This window comes from Parasteatoda tepidariorum, chromosome 7 (assembly GCF_982258835.1).
Source record: "Parasteatoda tepidariorum strain Cologne lab strain chromosome 7, Ptep-v5.0, whole genome shotgun sequence".
Taxonomy (NCBI): domain Eukaryota; kingdom Metazoa; phylum Arthropoda; class Arachnida; order Araneae; family Theridiidae; genus Parasteatoda; species Parasteatoda tepidariorum.
Window position 1 is genome coordinate 59,289,369 of NC_141761.1, and position 22,575 is coordinate 59,311,943.

Genomic DNA, 22,575 nt, shown 5'->3' on the forward strand with positions numbered 1-22,575 from the left:
TTTTATAAGAAGGTATTTCTCTTTTTTCATGTAAGTTTTTAATATCTGATTATGTCATTAATGTTTTAAATGCTGCTATAGCATTAAATAGTTTATTTCAATCATTTTTTATAAGTTTAGTTGGACATGTATGGACAAGCGATTCCAGATGTGATGCATGGAATCGATATATTTGTCAAAAATAAATTGTAATATTTTCTAAACATACATTTATGCTTAAAATATGTAATATAAAAACGTACATTGAGGGAATGCATGAAAATAATAATATTCAAGCCTGCTTTAAATAATAAATTCTGTTTCTTCTCCCTGACATGGTCCTGCCAAAAGTATTTTTCAGATTTTTTTTTTAAATTTGTGTCGTTTTTATTTATTTGAATGCAAGTTTTTTTCAGCTTATCCTTTTTTGAATACAGTTTTTTAGGCATCCCATTTTAAAATAAGATATTAAAATAAATTTATAATCTATTGTAGCTGAGTTTTAAATCGATGATTTGAAGATATTGCTTTTATAATATTGTTTGTTTTAAAATTTAATTTTATGCATTATTTTTTCATTTATTTATATATTTTTTGAGAATAACTTAATAATTTTTCTTAATACCTAGTTAGTAAATTGTAAAAATTTCAACACTGATTTTTTATATTTGTTTTGTTTATAAAAAAATATTATAGTATAATTTAATAAACTTATTTTTCTTTATAATTTTCATTTCTAGTATAAGATATTCTTTGTAGAAAATAGATCTCTCTGATTATGATTAACATTTTAAAAACTCAATGCTAAAATCAAAGAACTGCAATGCAGTTTCAAATTTTTCATCACAAAAAATTATAATAGTATACTATTTACAAATAAAAGAATGTATGCTATTTACAAATAAAAGAGATTGAGAATAAAGATTATAATAAAAACTTTTTTATTTATTGTAAGTATAGCAAGTTTTTCTGTACTATTATCTAGATTTATAGTAATTTTAACGTAAATGGTTTTTATACCTAATATATAAATTCTATAAACATGTTAATCATGAAATGTATATGTAAAATTAATCATGTTTTTCTATTTTTTGTAGCAAGGTCACTGTCCCCAAAAGTAGAGGCAGCTATTCAAGCCAAATGGAGTAAAATTGTTGGCCCTGAGTTTGAAATAGTGGTAAGAAAAATATTGTTTTAACTACATTAGAGGTTGTTGAATTACTTATTTTTTAATAAAGGTTGTTGAATTACGTATTTTTTAATAAAGGTTGTTTTCTGTTTCATACCTTTTAAATAAGCATGTCATTTGCTTGTGTTTTAAATATACATAATATCTGTAATAAACATATATCTTTAATAATGTGGGTTTCAGAGATATGAAAATGGTGATTGATTACAACTTATTGACTAAAATAGTAGTTTGAATAAAATTAAGTGAAATCTGTAACATTGTTCAAAATATCTTTGCTCTGTGTCTTTCAGCTTCTTGTTTCTTTAAATGGAGTAGCTAAATATTTTGATAATACAATTTTTCCTTTACTTTTTGTTCCTAAAAGTTTTAAGTTTTTCTATTTAAATTTGCATATTTTTATTTATAGATCTTGTTAAAGTGACCTTGTACTTTTTTTTCATAAATTTGTTATACTATTGTGCATTTAGAAAATTAGCATTTGTTTATTGTTAGTTGCAACATTTAGACACACTCTTTTTTTTAGAAATGTTTATGGTCTTAATTTATTTTGTCACCTTATTATGTTATTATAAATATTTCAAATAAGTTTTAGCTTCCAAACTAATAATGCTTATATTTTTAATTGATAATAATATTATTTACTTAGATAATATATTATTGAGAGTGATTATAATTAAATTGACTTGGTGTTCATGCATAATTACTTTTTTGTTGAAAATTATATTATTTTAAGTTGTAAGATTTATTTTTCTTTTTTTATTTTATGTATGCAGCAAAACTGAAATAATATGAAGGCAATAACTTGTTCACTGTAGTTAATCTCAACATTTTAAAAAATTGTTAATCCTTTAATTTTTATAATAAATGAAAATTATAGTATTTAATTCATTAAACAGTGTTAAGAAAAACTTATTTACTTATTTTAAAAATTAGACTTTGTAGTTATTCTTTTTTTCCCTCTGATGTCTATGCATGGATTTTCTATTATGTTACATAAGAAGAAATATGTTAAGTTAGTATGCTTAACCACTCTTAGTTATTGGTTAAGCATGTTATTGGATTTATGACACAGACAATAGCTCTTGAGTAAATCTGACATTTATATTTAATAATTTTAATTATATTTTATTTAACATAAACCTGGAATTATGTCAAATGAAGTATCCCTCATTTGTTTTGATTTTCTGACATATACCTGTAATTATGGTTTTGAGGTATTATGTTTTATTTGCTTCTATGATTCTTGCGTAGCCATTGACTTTATCTTATAATCATGGTCTAATAAAACCATTTTTTTATTACATTTTTCTCTGATTTAGTTAGCTAGATCCATTACTATTCTCTCTGCTCTCTTACCACCAATTGCTTTTGCTACTTCCTCCGTTGTAACAAAGGACAACTAGAGTCTGATTAAGATAGGCACTAAATTTCATGAAAATTTGTGCGAATAATGTCATTAAATCAATAATGTAAAAATAATTTCATTGATTATTGTTTAGCTGAAGAATCAAATAGCTTGTTAAAATTATGACAGCAAAATTTCTGTAAATATGAATATTTGAATTTATGCAAAAGGAAAAATCAAATACCTGGATATTTTTAATTAATAATCTCACATTTATAATAGTATCACATTTAGTAATGATATCTTAGAACCAAACATACGTATTGTATATCAAATTTAAGATTGTTGCTTTTAAACTACTAGATTTGAATGGATTCTAAAATATTTCAAAGAATTGATTGTTTGTAATTATATAATTACAATAAAATTATATTTTAATATTGTAGTTATTAAACTTATTTAATTGATCACTTTAATTTCTATTTTATTACAATGCACTAAATGATTTTTTAACTTGATTTTGAAAATAAATTTATGTGCTGAGAAAATAAAATTTAGGTAAAATGTAAAACTAAGGGCTAAAATGGGTATTACTCAAATGTTTAAATGAAGCAAATCAGAGATTTAATTTATGTCATTATGATCTAGAAAGCTTTTTAATGTTCTCTTAATAAACAGCTTTTATAAAATAGCATGCAAATTTGTATTCACTTTATTGTAGCATCAATTCAATAGTTCTTGTCTTCATTGTAATCCTTGTTTAATAAATATTGTTCTTTTAACAAGGATAAAAGATTACAAGGATTATTTATTTCTTCCTTAACCTTGCTTGTAAAAAGTTTTATGGAAGTTGCTTTCAGAGTAAATAGAAACTTGGCATGCCAAATTTAAACTAAATTGAATTAAAAAAAATTCCATCATTATGCTATTTATAGTAATAAGTAGATTTGTAATATATAAGTCAAAAATAAAACTTGTTACGCATAAAAACCTATGCAACTTTTGTCCTTTTTTGAGCTATTTATCATTTTGACTCAATTCTTTCAATTCAGTGTAAAGAAATGTATGGGAAACAATAGATAATTTGTTTAGATAGTTAAGTCAGAAGTCAATGTAGAGTGGCAAAAATACACTAGAAGCAATACCGCATCTTTCAAGATGGCAATAAAGTTATTTTCACCATTTACCTCTCACTTTGCGCTTTGTACGTTTTTGCTGGGTCGAACAACTAATCCTGTGACTTATCTCACCAATTATATATGTCAAAGCTGTACCTAAAATGAGTTTTGAAATTTTACACCACTTAGAATTGTTGTTCTGTTGTCTGAAAATTGCCTTCATTAATATTATTTCTCTTTTTTTTTCTATACAATTATTTTAAATTTAAAATTTGAAAAATGATTGAAAAACATTTTGATGAAAGTTGTTTGTTTACTTTCTCAATTTAAGTTATATATTTTTATTTTAATGAATCCCAGTATTAATGTAGTTCTTATATTGCAAATTATTATCTAGTAGTAAAGTTGTGTAAATTTTCAAAGCCATTTTTAGCATCTTTCTTATTGAAATGCAGATTTCACTTGCATTTTAACTTTGGAAAAAAAAAATGAACAAAGATGATTGTTTTTAAAATATAGCAATTAGATTATGTCAATACTTTTTTTGTGGTGTTAAAAAATGTCAAATACTATTGAAGAATTTTTCCAAAAAGTTTTATATTATTATACTGATTGTCAATTTTGTTTGCACAGGTTGCTCAATTGTCAAAGTTTCGTGAAGGAGGGGGTCTAGGCATTAGCTTAGAAGGCACTGTAGATATTGAAGATGGTCAGGAAGTAAGGCCACATCACTACATAAGATCCATTTTACCTGAGGGGCCAGTCGGTGTTAATGGAAAGCTGAATGGAGGAGATGAACTACTAGAAGTACATATATTAACTTCCTTTGTAAACTTCTTTCGTTTCAAGATATGTCTTATTGTAAATTTTTTATAGTTCAACTAGCACATGAAAAGGCATTCATGCACACCTTAAATACAATAATTTGCTATGATAGCATTTATTTGAATATACTCTTATGAATGTTCTCATATGCTATTGCAATAGTTATTTTGAGTGTAGAAGTTGCTCCAAATGAGACAGACTTTTTTTTTAATATTTTGTTTTTAATTCAAATGAATGCTTTGTATATGGTTCTAGCCCTTTGATGCAGATGAGACATCAGTGTTCCTTATATATATTTTTTCTGACGCTCTAATCGCAGACAAAAATATATTTTGGTATTTTTAAATTATAAAAAGCAGTCTAATGGTTACTAAAAAATTTGTTAGGTTATCAAAATTATATTTGCACTAATATAAAATCCGAAAAAAAAATTTGTTTGAAAAATACTTTTTTAAATTCATATTCAAAAATTTATCAATAAGCGATTTCATAAATTAGCGAAATTTCAATTATGAACAACTGTTTCTCTTAGACCTAAATAAATGCATATCAGTTCAAATTTTAGAAATTATCTTTTGGAGGTGAGTTATGTTTGGAAGATTTTGCCTTTACTGCAGAAAAAGATCTGTTCTATTTGTCTATGTTTCATAATATATTTCGTAACTATAAATTATTAAATTGCTAAATATAATATTTTTACTTATTTTGACCTAAATTAATGCAAAATAATAAAGTATGAAAGATATGTTTAATTAAAATTCTGCATCAAAGGGCTTGACCTGCTCACTGGTACTCAGTCAAGCTTTGTATGTATACTGCAAGTCTTTTTAAAATGTAATACACATATACATCCTGTCAAAACCTTTTGATTTCTAAATTTTTCATTCTTGAAAATTTCATTTGGAGCAAATAATTCATTGGATCTTCCTCTATACTAAGTTATAAATTTCAGTCTTTGTGAATATAAGAGTTTTAAGTCCTTTATTAAAACATTAACTCATAAAATGTTTAGAAATCAAAGTAAGAGATAAGAGAATAAAAAAACGAAATAGTAAAAAATGGAGGTAGTATAATTGAGTAAAAAAAATTAAGTTGAATCTATGAGCATTGTATTTTTGGTTAAACTTCCTTTTAAAAATAAATCTTTCTCCTGCTTTACTTATTAAGAAACTAAAATTGAGATCTAAATTATTATGTTACCAGCATAAATTGATAAGTGCAATTAAAATGAAAATATGGAACAGTAAATTTTTTCATATGATCTATTTAACTTTTTATTTCTGTTCAACTTTGAGATCAGAAAAGAAATTCCATTGATTTTGAGATGATATATAAATATATTTTTATATTTATATTTTATTTGGGATAATATATAATAAAGTTTGGGATAATGAAGTTTTATAAAATGATAAAGATTTTTAATAAAATTCTTTATGTCAGAAAATTATACCTTACAATAATATTTTGTAAAAGTTCTTACCCAGTTCATAATGTTTAAAAGCAGCCCGTTTTGTTTTATATATTATCTAAGCGTAGCATTATGAGAGTTAAATATCAAATAAGTAAAAGTTTTATAGCCAATGTAATATTCAAACCTATGTTATTGTTTAATTTTTCTAATACTTATAAGATATTTTTGTAATTATCTAAGAAGTAATTTTGACTTTCTTTTATTTATACTCTGTGTTTTCTGTTAGGTGTAGTTTCTCTGAAATTTACAATTCTTTAGTGTTGCTTTATGTATATAGCCTCTGCATATTAGAAAATAATGTTAAAGGAAATTTATTTTACAATCAGCTGAGTTTTTAAATTTATAATTCTACTTAGAATTGTTATTTTTGGAAAAATATAGGAAAGTGAAATTTTGATTTTATTTTTTACTTTTCATCAATAATGTTTTTGAAGAATTTGTTTCCACTTACAATCTACACTTTTTTTTGTACTTCTATTCTACACTTTTTTGTATTGTAGTGTTATTTTCATTATAAGAACATTCACTTAAAGTTCTGTTTACTATTCCATGAATGCAATATTATTATATTACCCATTAATATATTTATTTTTAACTGTTCATTCATATGTAGCGATTAATTTTTAGTTTCTCCTTCTTAACATGTTTTTAAATTACTTCAAAAATAAGTGCAAAACAATTTTGTGCTTTCAAAGCAAAGTAATTCCTTTGGCAATCAGTCATTTGATTCAGCAAAAGTCTCTAAGAAATTCTTTACGCTACTATTTCTTTAGGTTTTACCCCACATCCAATGTGAGACATCTTATATTCCTATAGGAAGAATGACAATGACAGAATCACCTAAATTCCTGTCCTGTAGGTGATTGTGATTTATGTTTAAAAAGTTCGTAAAATATGCATCACTTCACATTGATAATCAAAAGTGGATATTTCACCATCATGTGGAAATCGACATGTCAATTCATAGGTTTTAAAGGATGCATTTTTAGAAATAATGAAATTTTTTCAAGGGATTCAATAAATTTATAAGTCATGTTTTTCTTGTTTTGAAAATTCCTTTGTTCTTAGATGATTTTATTTTAAAGGTAAAACATTTAGCTGGAATTCTCTGGAATTTGTTTTTAAGATTTTGCAGTTATCTGATTATTTAAGACATAGCATTGTTTTGTGGAAATTAGTCTAGCATTTATTAGTTTTTTTGTTAATATCTGTGGTTTGCTAACACACAATAGAAACTCAACTTTACAAGGCGAGGTTTTGTGAAAGCAGCAGTGGCCATTAGTTGAGCGTAAACTTTATTTTAAATAGTGTGTAGTATGGCAAATGAAAGGAGAAATGTTCATAATATACAAGATTGTTAAATATTGTTTCCTGTAATCTAAAACCCTGGAATATTGTGTTTTATAATAGTTGTTTTTCCACATAATTTGTTGTTAGTTTCCTGAACATCGTTTTTATTCATTTTCTTTTTTTTAACTTGTTGGAGAACTTTCTGTTAGTACAACTAAAATGATATCTCATACTGGAGAGCTAATTTTTTCCTAGTTAAAAATTACTTCTTTACTCATTTAAAATTTTGTTTTGAAAAATAATTTTCAAGCTAAACAGTTGAACGAAAATTGAAATTGTTGATAACATATTTTCAGAAATTTTAAGTGGGCCAAGATATGAAATATAATTATAATTGAAAAATAAAAATTCGTAAAAAGTACCATAGAAAGTACATAGTAGATTAAACATTAAAATTTTTTTGTCATTGCAAATGTTTTTTACTTTTCTTATGTAAAATTTTATTCTCAAAATTAATTTTCAACCTTAAAAATTCATAAGTGAAAATTATTGATAATAAAATACTTTTTATTAGGATTTATACAGCCAGATGCAGAGAAAAAGATGCATAAAATTAACATAAGCTGCAACTATTTTTTCCTGTTTATAATTTTTTTTTTAATGGCGGGCATTTGGAACTATTGTCCATTGGCCTCAGAAGTGCCAGAACTGCTAACCTATTCTCGTTACCCAGTGGGCACCTGTGGCGAAGCCATGGGTGGAGCAGCGTCGCTCACGTCACACAGCCACAAACCCGTTTATAGGGTGGGTCACACTTACACATTCACACACAAAGGAGAAAGGACACAGAACACAAAGAGAGAGAAAGAAACATCCATGCCCAGAGTAGGATTCGAACCCGCAACCACTGGCTCCTTAGTCTGGCACGCTAACCGCTCGGCCACCTGGCCGGCCTGTTTATAATTTATTTATTTGTCATTTGTTGGTATTGACTATCAATATTTATTTATCATCTCTTTTAAATATCATTAATTTTTTTTATTTTATTATTATTCAAAATTAAAGGCACAAAACTAAGGTGGTGTTCCTAGATTATATTATAAAGTAATCTTTTGATATTATTGCGTAGAAAGAAACAGAATCGACTCATTACGCTGTTTTATTGAGCACATCTGATATACATAGAACAAGGTAACTGCGTTTCTACTTGAAACACATGAACTAATATACAAATAAATAAGTAACAGGAAATAATGTGATAGAAATCTCTAAAAATTTCTAGAAAACATTCAAATAATAAATTAATGTTTGAACAACATCTATATACATATTTAAATTTTCTGGCAGGATAGAACTCAGAACTTCTGCTTCACAGGGCAATGATTTTCACCACTCGGCCACTTAGACATATGCCAATATTTCCTTATTGTGTAACATTTTAAATAAAAATGTTTATTGTAATTATTCATCGCACTTATTTATAATTTTCTTAATTATATTAATTTCTATAATTATAACTTGGTAAATAAGTTATATTTACAATTTCAATAAATTGTGCATAAAAGCGTTTAGTGATATGCAATTTAAAAAATGAATATAAAATAACTATTACAATTCTGAAGCAATATTGAGAAATTAATTTGGTAGGAATTTGAAATGCGAGTTTGTGGATGTGGACTTTTAACAGGGTGAAGTTAAAGTCTTGACGGAGCAGCCCCTGTTGAGCATTATATTAATCTGTTACATAATCTACTTTTACTATCCTTTTTTCCTACTGCGCATTTTATAGAGAGCATTTTCTTTTATTTCAAATGTTTCTTTCACGTTTAGTTAGTTTGTGAGATTGCTGTTTGACTGGTTTGCTGTGAGTTTTTATTTCTTCACTTTTGTATTATATTCTCAAGATTTTGTTTGAAATTTCTCTTCTTATTTGATTTTATGTATTTCTTGTATTTCTTCCTGAACTTTTACAAAACCTTTGGGGTACTGAGAGAGCTAATTTTGACATTTGTCCACTCTCTCAATAGAAAAGGTTTTGTTCTATGGCTTCCAGAGCTGGTACCTCCTGAAGACGTCGGCTTCGATGGCCATATTTTTATTTTATTTTCGTTGTTTTTTTCTTTATTGCTTTAATTTATGGATGAAGTCTGAATGGTTACCATGCAATCCAATCCTAGTACAATTAGAAACTAAATCTGTAGAACCAAAGCTGTGTTGGGATGTTTTAATTCAATAACAAATCAGATGTAAAATTTTATTTACATTTTATTTTAACATTATATCTGTTTATTTTTTGGAAGAAAATTATTATGAAGCAATTGCGGATGTTGAATAGCAATGAGAGCTATAACTAGGAGAACTCCTCTTGTCAAATTGATAAGGCAAATTAATGACTGAGCTTCTAAAAAAAGAATAAACATTGGAAATTTTTTACCATTTTTCTTGTTTAAAAATTATTAACATGTAATATGGTAATTATTGTAAACATGTTTTACTGTTGTTTTGTTTTATTTCTACCCCAAAAAGTTTTTTTAAAAAGTTGGAATTAGTTTTCAATGACAACAAATCATAATAAAAAAAAATTTTTATTCCATAGCTATGAAATCTTATTTAAAAAAATTTCCATTGTTCATAGGCATAGGATTTAACTTTTATGCTGAACAATTGCTTTTTTATTTATTTTTGGAAAAGGATGGTATCCTAGCTGATACATTGTTACGAATAGAGTTTATCTGGTCATATAATCTGATTCAAAACCTACACAACTTGATATCTATCTACCTATAAACTGGATCAACAGCATTAAAAATAATCTTGATTTACTTTTAGTTTTCTAAAAATGGACGTTTTGCTTAATCAGTTAAATAAGATATTCATCATATGAAACACAGTTGTATGGAAGTTTAAACTCTCACTTAGTTACAGACTTGTGTGAGAATTGTTTGTTGCATCTTTGTACCATTTGTTTCGATATATTAACTCTATGCTTCATATTTAAATAAAAATCATGATATTCAAATGTTTTATATAATTACTTGTGTCATTTAATTGAATAACTATTCAAAATTCAGGATACTTTTTTCTTATATTGTTTTTTCTTCATCAGACTTTGAAATATTTTATAAGTGTTCAAAAAGTCTAATTAAAATTTAAAACTTAATAGGTGAACGGAGAAAAGTTGTTGGGAATGGACCACCAAGGTGTAGTCTCAACACTAAAGGAACTACCAATGCATGTGAGAATGGTGTGCGCTCGTCGTCTGCTGGCCACTGAAGACGAGATTCTTCCGTCCTTGGGCGACTACTCTCATCCGTACCACAAAGAATACGACCTATCATCAGTTCCAGACTTCATTGGGCGTGGCATGTTGTCTGGACCTTTCGGTGGCAGCCTTACATCGCTTAACCCTTCTTCTGAGAGACTAGTCAAAGCAAAGTCTGATGGCTCCCTGGCCATAGGAACAGCTGCCTCCTCTCCTCCCATGGAAGTTGCACTCTCTAAGTTAAAATCTCGTTCACTTGAACCACTCACTGGACTGGCCATGTGGAGCAGTGAGCCTCAAATCATCGAACTTATGAAGGGAGACAGGGGTCTAGGTTTCAGCATACTTGACTATCAGGTATATCTTGCTTTTGCTTCTTATTACAATGATATTCAAAAATAACACATGGTGCGAAGCATTTTCAAAAAGGGCTTAACACGTTGAGTGCCACGCTAATTTTACATGGCTTGCCCCCGTCTGGGCAAAGTGATTTTCTCAGTATGCATTGTATATTTCGATGAAATATTATTTCAAGCAGAACAGTTCATTTTTGTAATCATTCGTGACGCCTTTAATTCACTGAGGTCTTAAAAATCTTGGCTTTGCCGGTGACCCCCGTGGTGCTACAAACTCAATGCCGGTCACCGGTGACCCCCATTGCCTTCAACATGGTAAAGGTGCTTTTTTTGATTTTGTTTTTTAAAAGCCCTTAAAGGTGCTTTTTTCAGTGGGTGTTATTAAAAAGTTCTAAATTTTCCCTTTTCGAAAATGAGATTTTTTTTCACTATGTCCATTTTTGTCACGTATTATGCAAAAAAAATTTTTTTTTCATGTTGTTCTATTCAACGTTTTTGCAATTCATTCAACCACAATCTGTTTCAACGTACCGTCGGTCCGTAGCATATTAAAGCGCGAATCAGTTTACATGTTTGATGTAATATTTGCAAGTCTGCATGTGTGTCTACTAAGCTGGGTTCAGTGAGATTCTTACCCTCTCATGTGCAACTCTACTGCATTATGCAAGATATATTCTCAATTTCAGGCTTCATTTTCCATCCTCTGATATCGAATCAAAAAATCTCTAAATCTTGTTATGATGGCTAATATAATCAGGAAAAGAGTTCTTTGTCAGAAACTAGTTATTTTATCATGATCATGTAAAGTCTTAAAATTATTTTGCATTTTGTTAATTTAAAAAATACTTAAAAGCAGGGTTCGTGATTTTTTTGATTTTTTAGATTTTTAAAAAAAAAATCAAAAAAATCGGATTATTTTTATTTAAATCGAATTTTTTTGATTTAAGTCAGATTTTTTTGATTTTTATTCAAATACACTATAAGAGCTTTAATTTATGATTAAAAAAACTTTATAAATGTTTAATCGAAATTAAATTAATATTAAAACTATGTTATAACAATATTTTAGAAGCTCTAAAATAATTTTTCATTATAATGCATAGCGACCATTTTGATACAAAGGCATGATTGAAATTAAAAGAGTAGTAACACTAAGTTTCAATTAGAACACCATAGTTTTAATTTAAAATTGTGATCTCTTTTTTTTTCTCGTGATTTATAAAATGGCAAAATAAATGCAACAGATTGTGTTTATAAATGTTGTCATTCATCAAAAAATGAATATTCAATCTATATATTTTTAAGTTAAAATATTCATTTTTAATCCTATATCAAAATACATAAGTTAAGCTAAAAAGCATTTTAAAAAAATCTATGTACTCATTGGAATTTTTTTTCACACAAGAAAATCTGATAATTTCAAAGATACCGTAAACATATTACGAGAAAAAAAAATACCAGTTAATAACCCTACTGCTTCAAATAGACTTTGAAAGGGAAGCATGACACTATATCAGGAAAAAAATATCTGAACTCAGCTTTTTTTATTCTTTCTATTTTTGGCATATTAAGGTAATTTCTTTTTAATATAACCTCAAGCTTTAGAAATTTCCATCAATAAACTATATTGTAGATTTGAATTCCATGCTTTTTTAATCAAAAGGTAGAATTTTAATTAACGTTTGTTTTTTTGCTTTTTGGAAAAAAATCATGCTTATTTACTTTCTACAGCTATGCAAGTCTATATTAAGACAGCATTAAATATTTACTTTAATCTGTACTTTCAATGTTAAGAATCAAAAGATTTTTAAAAATGTAATTTCAAATGTGTTTAACACACATCAAGAAAGAAAGTAATTTCGTTAACTAAAACTAATTAATGCAGCAATTTATTTAAAATAAATTTTAAAACTAAGAAAAGAAAAAAATAATAAAAGTATCAATAATTTAAAGCACTGTTTTTTAACTTTTAAAATCAATATAATATATATATATATATAAAAATCAGTTGATTTAAATCAATGAATTTTTTAAAAAAATCATTTGATTTTAATCATGATTTAAATCCTTATTTAAATCAAGCTGATTTAAATCAACGAACCCTGCTTAAAAGGTGCTTATTTTTTGTTGAAAGATTTTATGCTCCCTGTATTATATTTTCTTAATGATTCTGTGACACTTCAATTATTTGTATTAAATAATATCGAAACTGCTGTATTTTTGCTTCAGAAAATATTTCTTTCTAATTTTTGTGGTGTCTAGTTTTACATATTTTCATAGTGACTGCTCACTGAAACAAAAGACTATTCACTAAGTCAGTTCTGATTTAATTGCAGCTGCATTATATTTAAACTTTGTTTGGACTTAAATGGACTTTCTTTAAAAAAAGTACAAAATCTACTTAAAAATAATAGTTACTAGAAACTTTTTACATTTTTATGATATTTGTAAGTTCGTAATTATTATTTTACAGTTTTTTTCATAAGTTATTAAACATGATTTGAAACAAAATCATGAAATAAAAATTTGTTTCCTGCAAATTCACAATATAAAAGGATTAAATTAAATGCTCATATCTTGGAAAATTTTTAACCACTTGCTTTCAAATTTTAAAATAATATTTTTTGTTTATTAAATTAAAATTTTATTTTAGTGAATATTTCTACAGTCATCATAAGAAAATGAAGTTAAAAAAAATTAATTCTTTTAGAAAAGCTTTAAACTTGATTGATTCGCATGAGAAATCGCACGACCTAAACAACCCTAAAATAATAAAATAGTTGTTCTTGAGAAATTTTAAAAAATGCTAAGAACTGAATGTGTATCTTGTATTGTTGTAGTGTAGTGTGTTTATGAAGCTCCTTTTGGATCTACTTGCTAATGATAAGCTTTTAAAACAAATGCAAATTCTTTAACATTTTGTAATTGTGATATTTTAATGTCTATGGAAAATTACTTGTAAATCACTACTTGTAAAGCTCTAATTTAAGTCATTGTTGTTTAATTAAATTATCAAGTTTAAATAATATCTTTATGAACTTTTTATCTACCATTCAATAAATGTGCCAGTTGCATTTCAAATTAAAATGTCCATGCATACACATTTTTCTCTTAATTTTGTTATTTAATACATTTGATTAAATAAGACTTACACCTACAAAAATACTCAACATCAGTGTCTCTGGTTGTGTAGAATTGTAAAATAATATATTTATTATTATTATTACATCAATTAGCTTGAGTTATCTTCTTTGACTTAGGTCTATTTTATTGTCATTTTTGTACAAAGACCTTTCTGTTTTAGAATTTTATTGAATACTGTATTTGATAATGTGCTTAATATAATCAAACAATAATTAGTTTAAATTTCTCATATCCAGTAACTGCATAGTTATATATTTCATATATAGTGAGAAATGTCTTCTCTCAATATATGTGAGATAAAATTTAACTTTTTTTAAATTTATTGTAAAATAACATATTGTTACTTTTGCATATCTAATATATTCAAAAGTTAAAAATGTATATAAGTTTCTTGTGCTGAAGTAAAAGTTTTTCATTTCAATATATTTTAATGTCACAAAACAATTGATATCTGGGTTAAAAAGGGCAAGAAATTCAATACATGTTATTAAAGACTTTATTAAAAAAATGTTATTGTTGCTGAAAGGTGTCATTAAAGCATAGAACTTATTGCTATTTTTTATATGCATGGTTAAAAAAACTTTATTCTTTATTTATATGATAGTACCATAATTTACTAAAACTATGTCATGGATTCACCAGGTATGATAATATCAAATTTTTTTACATCCTCTTTTAATTTTTTTCAGTTGTTCGCTGTTAGAAACAAAGAATGTTGATTGATTATTCACAATAGTTGTTGGCGTTTGAGATAGTGAAATATTTCCAAATTGGTGAAAATATATGTATAGATAATATATATAAATTATGTTCCTCACTGGAAAACATGTTTTAGAACTAACGTACACAGTATTACATAATTGCATCCACTTCAAATAAGCCAACTTTTTTATCACATGATTTAATAACATATTTATTGCTTAATAAAAAAAATTCATTCGAATTTTTTTTTAAAGCAAAGGAAGTCTTTTGAGGTTTTTTAACTGCTTCAGTTTCTTGTGATAATTTATTTAACATACTTATTGGTTAAAATCTTTATTTACTTTTTATCGTAAACAAACTTCTGATATAAATGTTTAAAAGAAAAAATGTCTGGAATAGTTTTTTTTGTTGTTAAAATTAATGTTAAATTTTAGAAATATGCTCTCACCTTATTAAATATGTACATGTAGGTCTGTATAGCTTAAGTTTCACTTTAAATCTGTAATTGAGCTACAGAAAATATCCGAAATTGTTTATGACTGAACTATTGATTTTTTTCTCCTTTTGCAGAAATTAGCCACCTTAATGTAGTAAGGAATCGCTAAGTCTTCTAAAACTTTATTCTAATCTTTGTTTAAAAAATTTTCTGAGCACTATATAATAACTGTTTTAGTTAGTTAAACAAATAATCACAAAAAACTGCACCAACAAGATATTATTAGATTAAAAACTTCATTTGCTTCAAAAATATACACATTGGTAATAACTGTTGGCGTGTTTTAAGCTCTCAAAAACAGCTGCCCATTTTCAAGACTTACCAGATGTGAATGGGAAGAAAGAAAAGTGATTTGAAATATAAAACATAAAGTTGCCAACGAAAAAAGGAAAAATATAAAGATGAGAAACAAAACTAGTAAAACCACAGTAGCCGAGAGAAAAAAAATCATGAAAACAGAACAGCAACAAAAACCACAGTGGCTGAGAAGGGAAAATGCATTTCCATGTGCTATGGAGAGATGGTGAGGAACTAATATTGCTAACAAAGGAATCAACATTCATAAGAATAAAATAAGATTCTAAGGTATCTAGATGAGTTGGTGTGACTGGGATCGAAATAATTTTGGTAGTGTCGAAATTGACTTTATGCCCGAGACACTAATAATGTGTAGCAATGTATAATTTTTTTGAATTTTTGATAACAAGCATATCTATCATGCTTCCTAAATTATGGTTTTAAAGCACATCTAGTTTGTTCGATGAGTGCTTTCGCGACATGCAATGAATGCTGATTTCTTTGTTAATATTAGTTCCTCACTACCTCTCCATGGCATGTGTAAATGATTGATTGATTTGCCACTGTAGCTTTTCTTGTTCTGTTTTTCATCTTTTTTCTCTCTTGGTTACTCTATTTTTGTATAGGTTTGTTTCTTACCTTTATTTTTCCATCTTTCAATGGCAACTTTAAGTTTTATATTTTAAATCACTTTTGTTTTTTCACATTAACGTCTAACAAGCCTTGAAAATGTGAGCTGTTTTTGAGCTCTTAGGGCATGTTGTCTGTTATTTCCAATTTGTATATTTTTGAAGTTTTTGATCTAGTAATGCTTCAGTTAGTATTTGATCATGTTGCATCACTGCTGAAACTCATTTATGTTATTTTCCAGGATCCCATGAATCCTAATGAGACGGTGATAGTGATCAGGAGCTTGGTGCCTGGTGGTGTTGCTCAACAAGATGGACGCCTGATACCTGGAGACAGGCTGCTGTTTGTTAATGACATTAACCTAGAGAATGCTAGTCTTGATGCTGCGGTGCAAGCACTGAAGGGTGCACCGAAAGGAATTGTACGCATAGGTGTTGCCAAGCCCCTCCCCCTTCCCGAGAGTGGCCAGAGCGGACAGGTGAGTGAAGCCTTTGTCTCTCGGGTGGGTGGGGGGAATGGCACTCTAGATGTTGGCGTGCCTTCATCTTTATTGAAGTCGCAGAGTTTTTGAGAATACTCGCACAAAGAATGCTCATTTTGTAGATTTTTTTTCCAAGGACACAATCACACAGTACAAAAGCACACTTGGCAGCTCTCTCAAATTAAAATCATTCTTTCTAGATGTTGAGTAATATCTGAAATAGAAACTATGTATTTTTATGCATTATCACCACATAATTTACTAATGATATATATCTACTTAGGTTTAATATGCTACAATTTGCCATAATAGATCTCATCACATATATTCTAGACTTCATGCCATCAGCTGTTTCACCAGTTTATCTTCTCTTTTTAAAAATGAAACAAGCACTTTTACTAAGCTATTATATTTTAATTGGAAAATCTTTGCCTGTCCCTAAATGTTCTTTTAAGTGCAATAATTGGTACCTTAATAGGTTGCAGGATTCATGCATTTTAGCTGCAAAAATTGTAATTCATAATTTTTTTTGCAAAAGTTGCAGATCTTGATTTAATTGCAAGAATTTTAAGAAAATCTACTTAAAATGACCAATTCTCTGTAAAGAGTGTTGAATTTGAGGTTATTCTTGCAATGCTTAGATGACATGAACAGCTTCGTTTAGTCAGATATTTTATGAATAAATTTGTGTGATACTTTAGATGTTTGGAAAAAAGTGTTTTGTGTTATCCCTTAAACTTTATAAATGCAGTGGAGATATTTTTAATGTGTTTTTGAAATTTTGTTTCTATGTAAATTGTTACCATGTATAGTGTGATTTTAATGAAAATGTTACTAGCAACTTTTTAATTTGCTAGTATTGACAAGATATTATATCTGTTGAATATATGTTTCTTCCATCTCATATACAGTATTAAGATATTTATAAAAAGGATAATTTTTAATTACTGACATTGCTTGAATCTATACTGAAACAATAGTTTATGAAATATTAGTGGATCTATTTGCTGTTTTTTAATCACAGAAATAAAGTTATTAAAATAAAAATTCTTAATCTTTGTTTATAAAGTATGTTAATTCTTATAATTATTGTAAAATTTAAATCCAATTAAAGTATGATTTTTTTATATTAAGCTCCAGATACAGAAAAATTAATAGCCAGTTAAAAAAAATTTTGTTTCATATATTCTTGCAATAATACAAAAATGGAGGACTATCAATATTTTTTTCAATAAAATTAATTAGATTTTTATTGTGGATAATAAACATAAAATATTTTAATAGGAAACTTATTCTGAAAAACAAGTTGAGTTAACTTTTATTGATAAACAAAACACCATACTAATAATATGCAATATCTTTGCTTGTTATGAACATAAAAATAATTTTCAAAATTTTTAAATTCTTTTATTGCAATTCATTCCTTGTAGTCAGCTTATAGCTGTCTATAAGAAATTTTGTCTTTATTTTCTCCAATTTTAGATTTCTATTTATATAATTCTTCAGCTTCAAGCAGTGTCAGTTTAAGTCCAAAAGGTTTGTTATCTATAATGTTAAAAAAAAGTTATAGTTAAGAGAAACTGATTTTGGTTGCCTATTATAGTATTCTATGGCCTCAAGTAATATCAGTTGTGTTACAAAATATATATCTATAAGTTTCAAAAATTGTGATCAATTGGAAAAACAATTTTGGTTGCCTTTTGTTCGATACCTTAGTTTCAAGCAATGTCAATTACAAAAGCCATTCATGTCTATTTTTGAAAAGTGTGATTGGTTTTGGTTGCCCTTAAGATAGACATTTCTCCATTAGTGTACTGTTTTACTTAACAAAGGAAAACAATTTTACCTTTAGATAAATTTTTTAAAAAATAAATGGTTGTGTAAAATTCAACGTAAAAATTGTCACTGTTGTTTGAATCCACGATGTGATAGCTTTTTCGTTATCCACTGTCATTACTTGTTCAGACTCTACTTACATCACCCATATGTTTTAATTTTGTGATCTGTCACTGTTTCACTTGCTAGTTGATTACCCTAGTTGGTTCTCTTGGTTTTAAGTATTGTTTCATTAATTTTATAATTAAAGAGAATTTTTATATTTTCTCTATTCAAGAACCCTAAAGAAATATAGAAAAAAGTTGTTTGTATATATCACTATATAATGGTGCAAAAAGGAAGAAAAAAAACTTTTTTTTTTCCTTATTAAAGAATAATTGATGCTATATTTTCTTCAAAGCAAATTATTAACTGTGATACGACAAAAAGTAAATTGTTAACTGAGTTATAACACATTTCACAGTGTTTGAAACTGTGCAGTATTAATGTATTTTAAGTAGAAGACTACCTATAGTAAATTACAATTATTACATTTTTGCCGAAACAAATGTAATCATTACTTTGTGTTGCTTTATTGAGCGCTATCCAAGGTACTTTATATTTTTTGTATAAAAATTTTTTTAGTTAATTTTTAATGATTTTTTATTTATTTAATCATAAAAAACATGGTTGTGGTAGTTATTTTTAACTAGGCTTATTAATCAATATACTATTATTCATAATATTTTATGTTAGTGTAAATATATTTGAGTGTTCATTTTCAACAGCATCATTTTACAGTCATAACTTTTTATTCGTATCCTTTTTTCAAAAATAATAATTATAATATTTTTGCATTTATAAATCTATAAGCTAAATTAAGTAAGAAATTTGTATGTAACTTTTATTTTTCAATGTTATCTTTTGTTGATATAAACATAAAAAAGTTTAAACTTAATTACACTAATAATTATGAATAACTAAAAATATAGTCATTAGTACTTTGCTCTCTTCCTCCCCTTGTCTTCCTAGAAATCTGTGTTTTCTTGTGATATTTTATTTGAACTTGTGGAATGTGAATCTCTATAAAATTTTATTTCTGGAAATGTTTTAAAATCCTCCATTAAGGAATGTGTATGTTCAAATGTTGTATGACTTATCTGCCTACATTTAAAATGATTGTATGTTTTATTTTTTCCGGGGTTACGCACGATGTTTTGAAAATAAATAATATTTGTTTAACAAATTTGTCCTTATTGCGTTTAAAATTGTGTTTGTCTCCTCTTTTTTTCCAAAAGTATTATTAATTGTTATAAGTATATTAATTATTATATCTTATTTAATCAGTTGGTGTAAAACAGTTACAATCCTATTACATTGAATCGAAGTTTATTTTACAACTGGAAAAAAAATGGTTTCTATTGCACCAGATTAGCCTTGATGTTTAGAAGAAATAGAAATTTTACAATTGTTATTCGCATCAATATTTCTAATACCGCTCATTCTTGTAATTTAAAAATATATTTATTTCCTAGAATTTTTTGTATGAGTGAAGGAAAAACTTAACATTTGTGCAACTATTTTTCTTTTTAATGAACTAAATTATAACATGGAAATCAGGGGGAATTTTGTAACATTTTTATGAACCAAGTGTTATTTGTTAGATATAATGCAATATCAATAAATTAAAACAGAAATACCAGATACAATTAATTTGTCACTCTATTCAAAATCCTAACAGCTTATTGTTTTGTATGATTAGAATTTGTTTTTGATAAAAGTTATTTCTGTCTAAAAATTTAAAAATTCAAAGAATATTCTTCACATAAGTAAATTAGCTGAAATATTTCAATATTTTAGATATTTCTTCAATTTACTTTTGAAATGTTGAGTCAAATGGTACAAATGACTAATTATTAATGCTGAACAAAGTGTTAATTATGTTTTTTAAATTGCTTTTTGCTAAACTCACAAGTGATTGCATTTTACTTCACCTTTCAAATAAAAATAACCTTCAATGTTCTAGACTTTTATTTGGATTTTGTGATGTATATAATATTTAGATTTGTGCTATGAATATGAATTATTTCAAAAAAGAATTAGTTTGGGATTTATGGCGAGCACTTCACATCTTTTACCAAATAATAAATTTTTAAATCTGTATGTGATTATCTTTTTTTTTAAATTTCCCCCAAAAGATATTTTTTCATTTTATTTAAAAAATTACATTATATCCAATATTTTTAGATGTCTTTGGAAAATAGTCCCACATTGCCAGATTTAAAGTCTTCATTTGAGCTACCACATCTTTTGTCTCGTCTCAATCTTAGTTTGGAGCTTGATCAGGTAAGTTCTTCACCAGAATCTGTGTTGATGTTTAGCCCTCCACCCCCGCCAGAAGGATTCTGATCTCTCACTCATTATTATTATTATTATTAGCTCAAGTCAGTGCTTTCAAATTTAAGTACCTAGACATAAAATGTACTGTCAGTATTTCGGGGCTTGATTTCTATATATATATGTGTGTGTATGTGTTGATGAGGTAAATATTTACAAATTGACCCTACAAGCATTGAATTCCTGAGCAAAATTGTTCTGACATTTTCCTGCTATGCAATCATTTCCCATCAAAAAGCTTAGGAAAAACTGGTTTTTTGGTGCAAGAAAGCCTTGTATTGGAAATAACGCTTTCAAGATTGAATTAAAGCAGGGGTAACTTCTGTTTTATTAAAGAAAAAATTTCTAGCATAAAAACTGACTCATCAAGTTTCAAGAAATGTTTTTTTTTTTCACAAATGTTCAATTGTTTACAAATGTTTTGTAATATTGTAATCTAATTTAAACTTTCTTTATGTTCCCTAAATATTACCTTCCTGCTAGAATCAATTGATATTGATTTAATTCAATATGATATTGAGTTATTATTTCTTTATACTAGAGTAGTTATTATATGCAATATTTTTTTTCTTCATTGTAAGTTACTAGAAAAAAAGATTGGTAAAAAAGTACTTAAATGTACTTATTTTTGATTTTCATTTTTTATAAACCTTTAAAAGTGCTTTTTTTATTGTTTGTTTGTAAAAAGTGCTTAAATTTCTTTGTTTGAAACTTTTTAAATTTTGAACATAATCATATCAAACGTCTTTCATTACTCTACAAAATTATGGGGTACAAATTTTTATATTTTTTTTCCATGCATGTGCAGTATGAAAGTGCTAATTAAAATGCTCATATGTTGTTGAATTTGTAACAAACTTTTTTCAAGTTTTGAAATAATTATTTTGTTATTAATTAAAAATCGCCCCAGTTTGGTTTTAATTTTTATTGAATATTTTTAGAGTTATAGCAAAAAAAAATAATAATTTATTTATTTTAAGAAAATGTATTTCTATAAATATTTAAGCAAGGCTTATGAAATTTTATACAATTATTGCATATAGTAACCAAAGTTATCTAGGCAAGACACAAGTTTATCGCTATATTTTTTGGCATTAGGTGTTCAAAAGCACTTTTTTTCGCTTGTAATTTATTGACAGTTTATTAAACCTTTAAAAACTTTGAACCTTACTGATAAGTATGAGAAATCGCATAACCTTAATATTTTTTAAGCTATAAAAAAACTCTCTTAGTTTCTTTTAAGAAATTTTTGAAAAACTGTCAAAAACTTAGTCTTTTAGCAATTATTGTAGGATAGTGTGTATACAAGAAAAAATTTAATTAAACAATAAGGAAAAAATCTGTAAGTGTGCTTACCTTAATTATAGTTTTTTTTTTTTACCTAAAAAGTGTGTAAAAGTATTTTTTCAATGCTTAGAAAGTGTTTTTATTTCATTAAGAAAACTAGGCTGTAATACTCATTTATTGAAGTAACTTAAATTTTCTGTCACTCATAAATTACAGCTATTACAAAGATTTCTCAATAGTGATTTTATCAGCAAAAGTTTTTAACATTTTTCTCAAATATTGTATTTATAAATCATTTTCTTCCTTCTTTTATTTAAATTTTTTAAATAAATTATGTGCATTAAACATTTATGTGAAGGAAAAGCAATTTCACAGAATAAGTTCATAAGGTTAAATAAATATGTTGCATATTTCTAGCTAAGAGTAGAAAGAAAAAGTAACAGCATGCAGTATTAAAATTCCTCTTATTTTTATCTCTAGTGATTTTA

General features: G+C 26.5%; 1 protein-coding gene across 8 annotated transcripts in view; it reads left to right on the forward strand.

Moving 5' to 3' along the window:
• LOC107448785 (multiple PDZ domain protein) overlaps window positions 1-22,575 on the forward strand; it is a 684,699-nt gene that overhangs the window by 383,236 nt on the left and 278,888 nt on the right. For all 8 annotated transcript variants that reach the window (XM_071183400.2, XM_071183406.2, XM_071183404.2 and 5 more), the window contains 5 exons: window positions 1,077-1,156; window positions 4,268-4,441; window positions 10,384-10,839; window positions 16,349-16,585; window positions 20,651-20,749. In XM_071183400.2, the coding sequence (XP_071039501.2) occupies window positions 1,077-1,156; window positions 4,268-4,441; window positions 10,384-10,839; window positions 16,349-16,585; window positions 20,651-20,749 (1,046 nt within the window). The remainder of the gene's footprint in view (window positions 1-1,076; window positions 1,157-4,267; window positions 4,442-10,383; window positions 10,840-16,348; window positions 16,586-20,650; window positions 20,750-22,575) is intronic.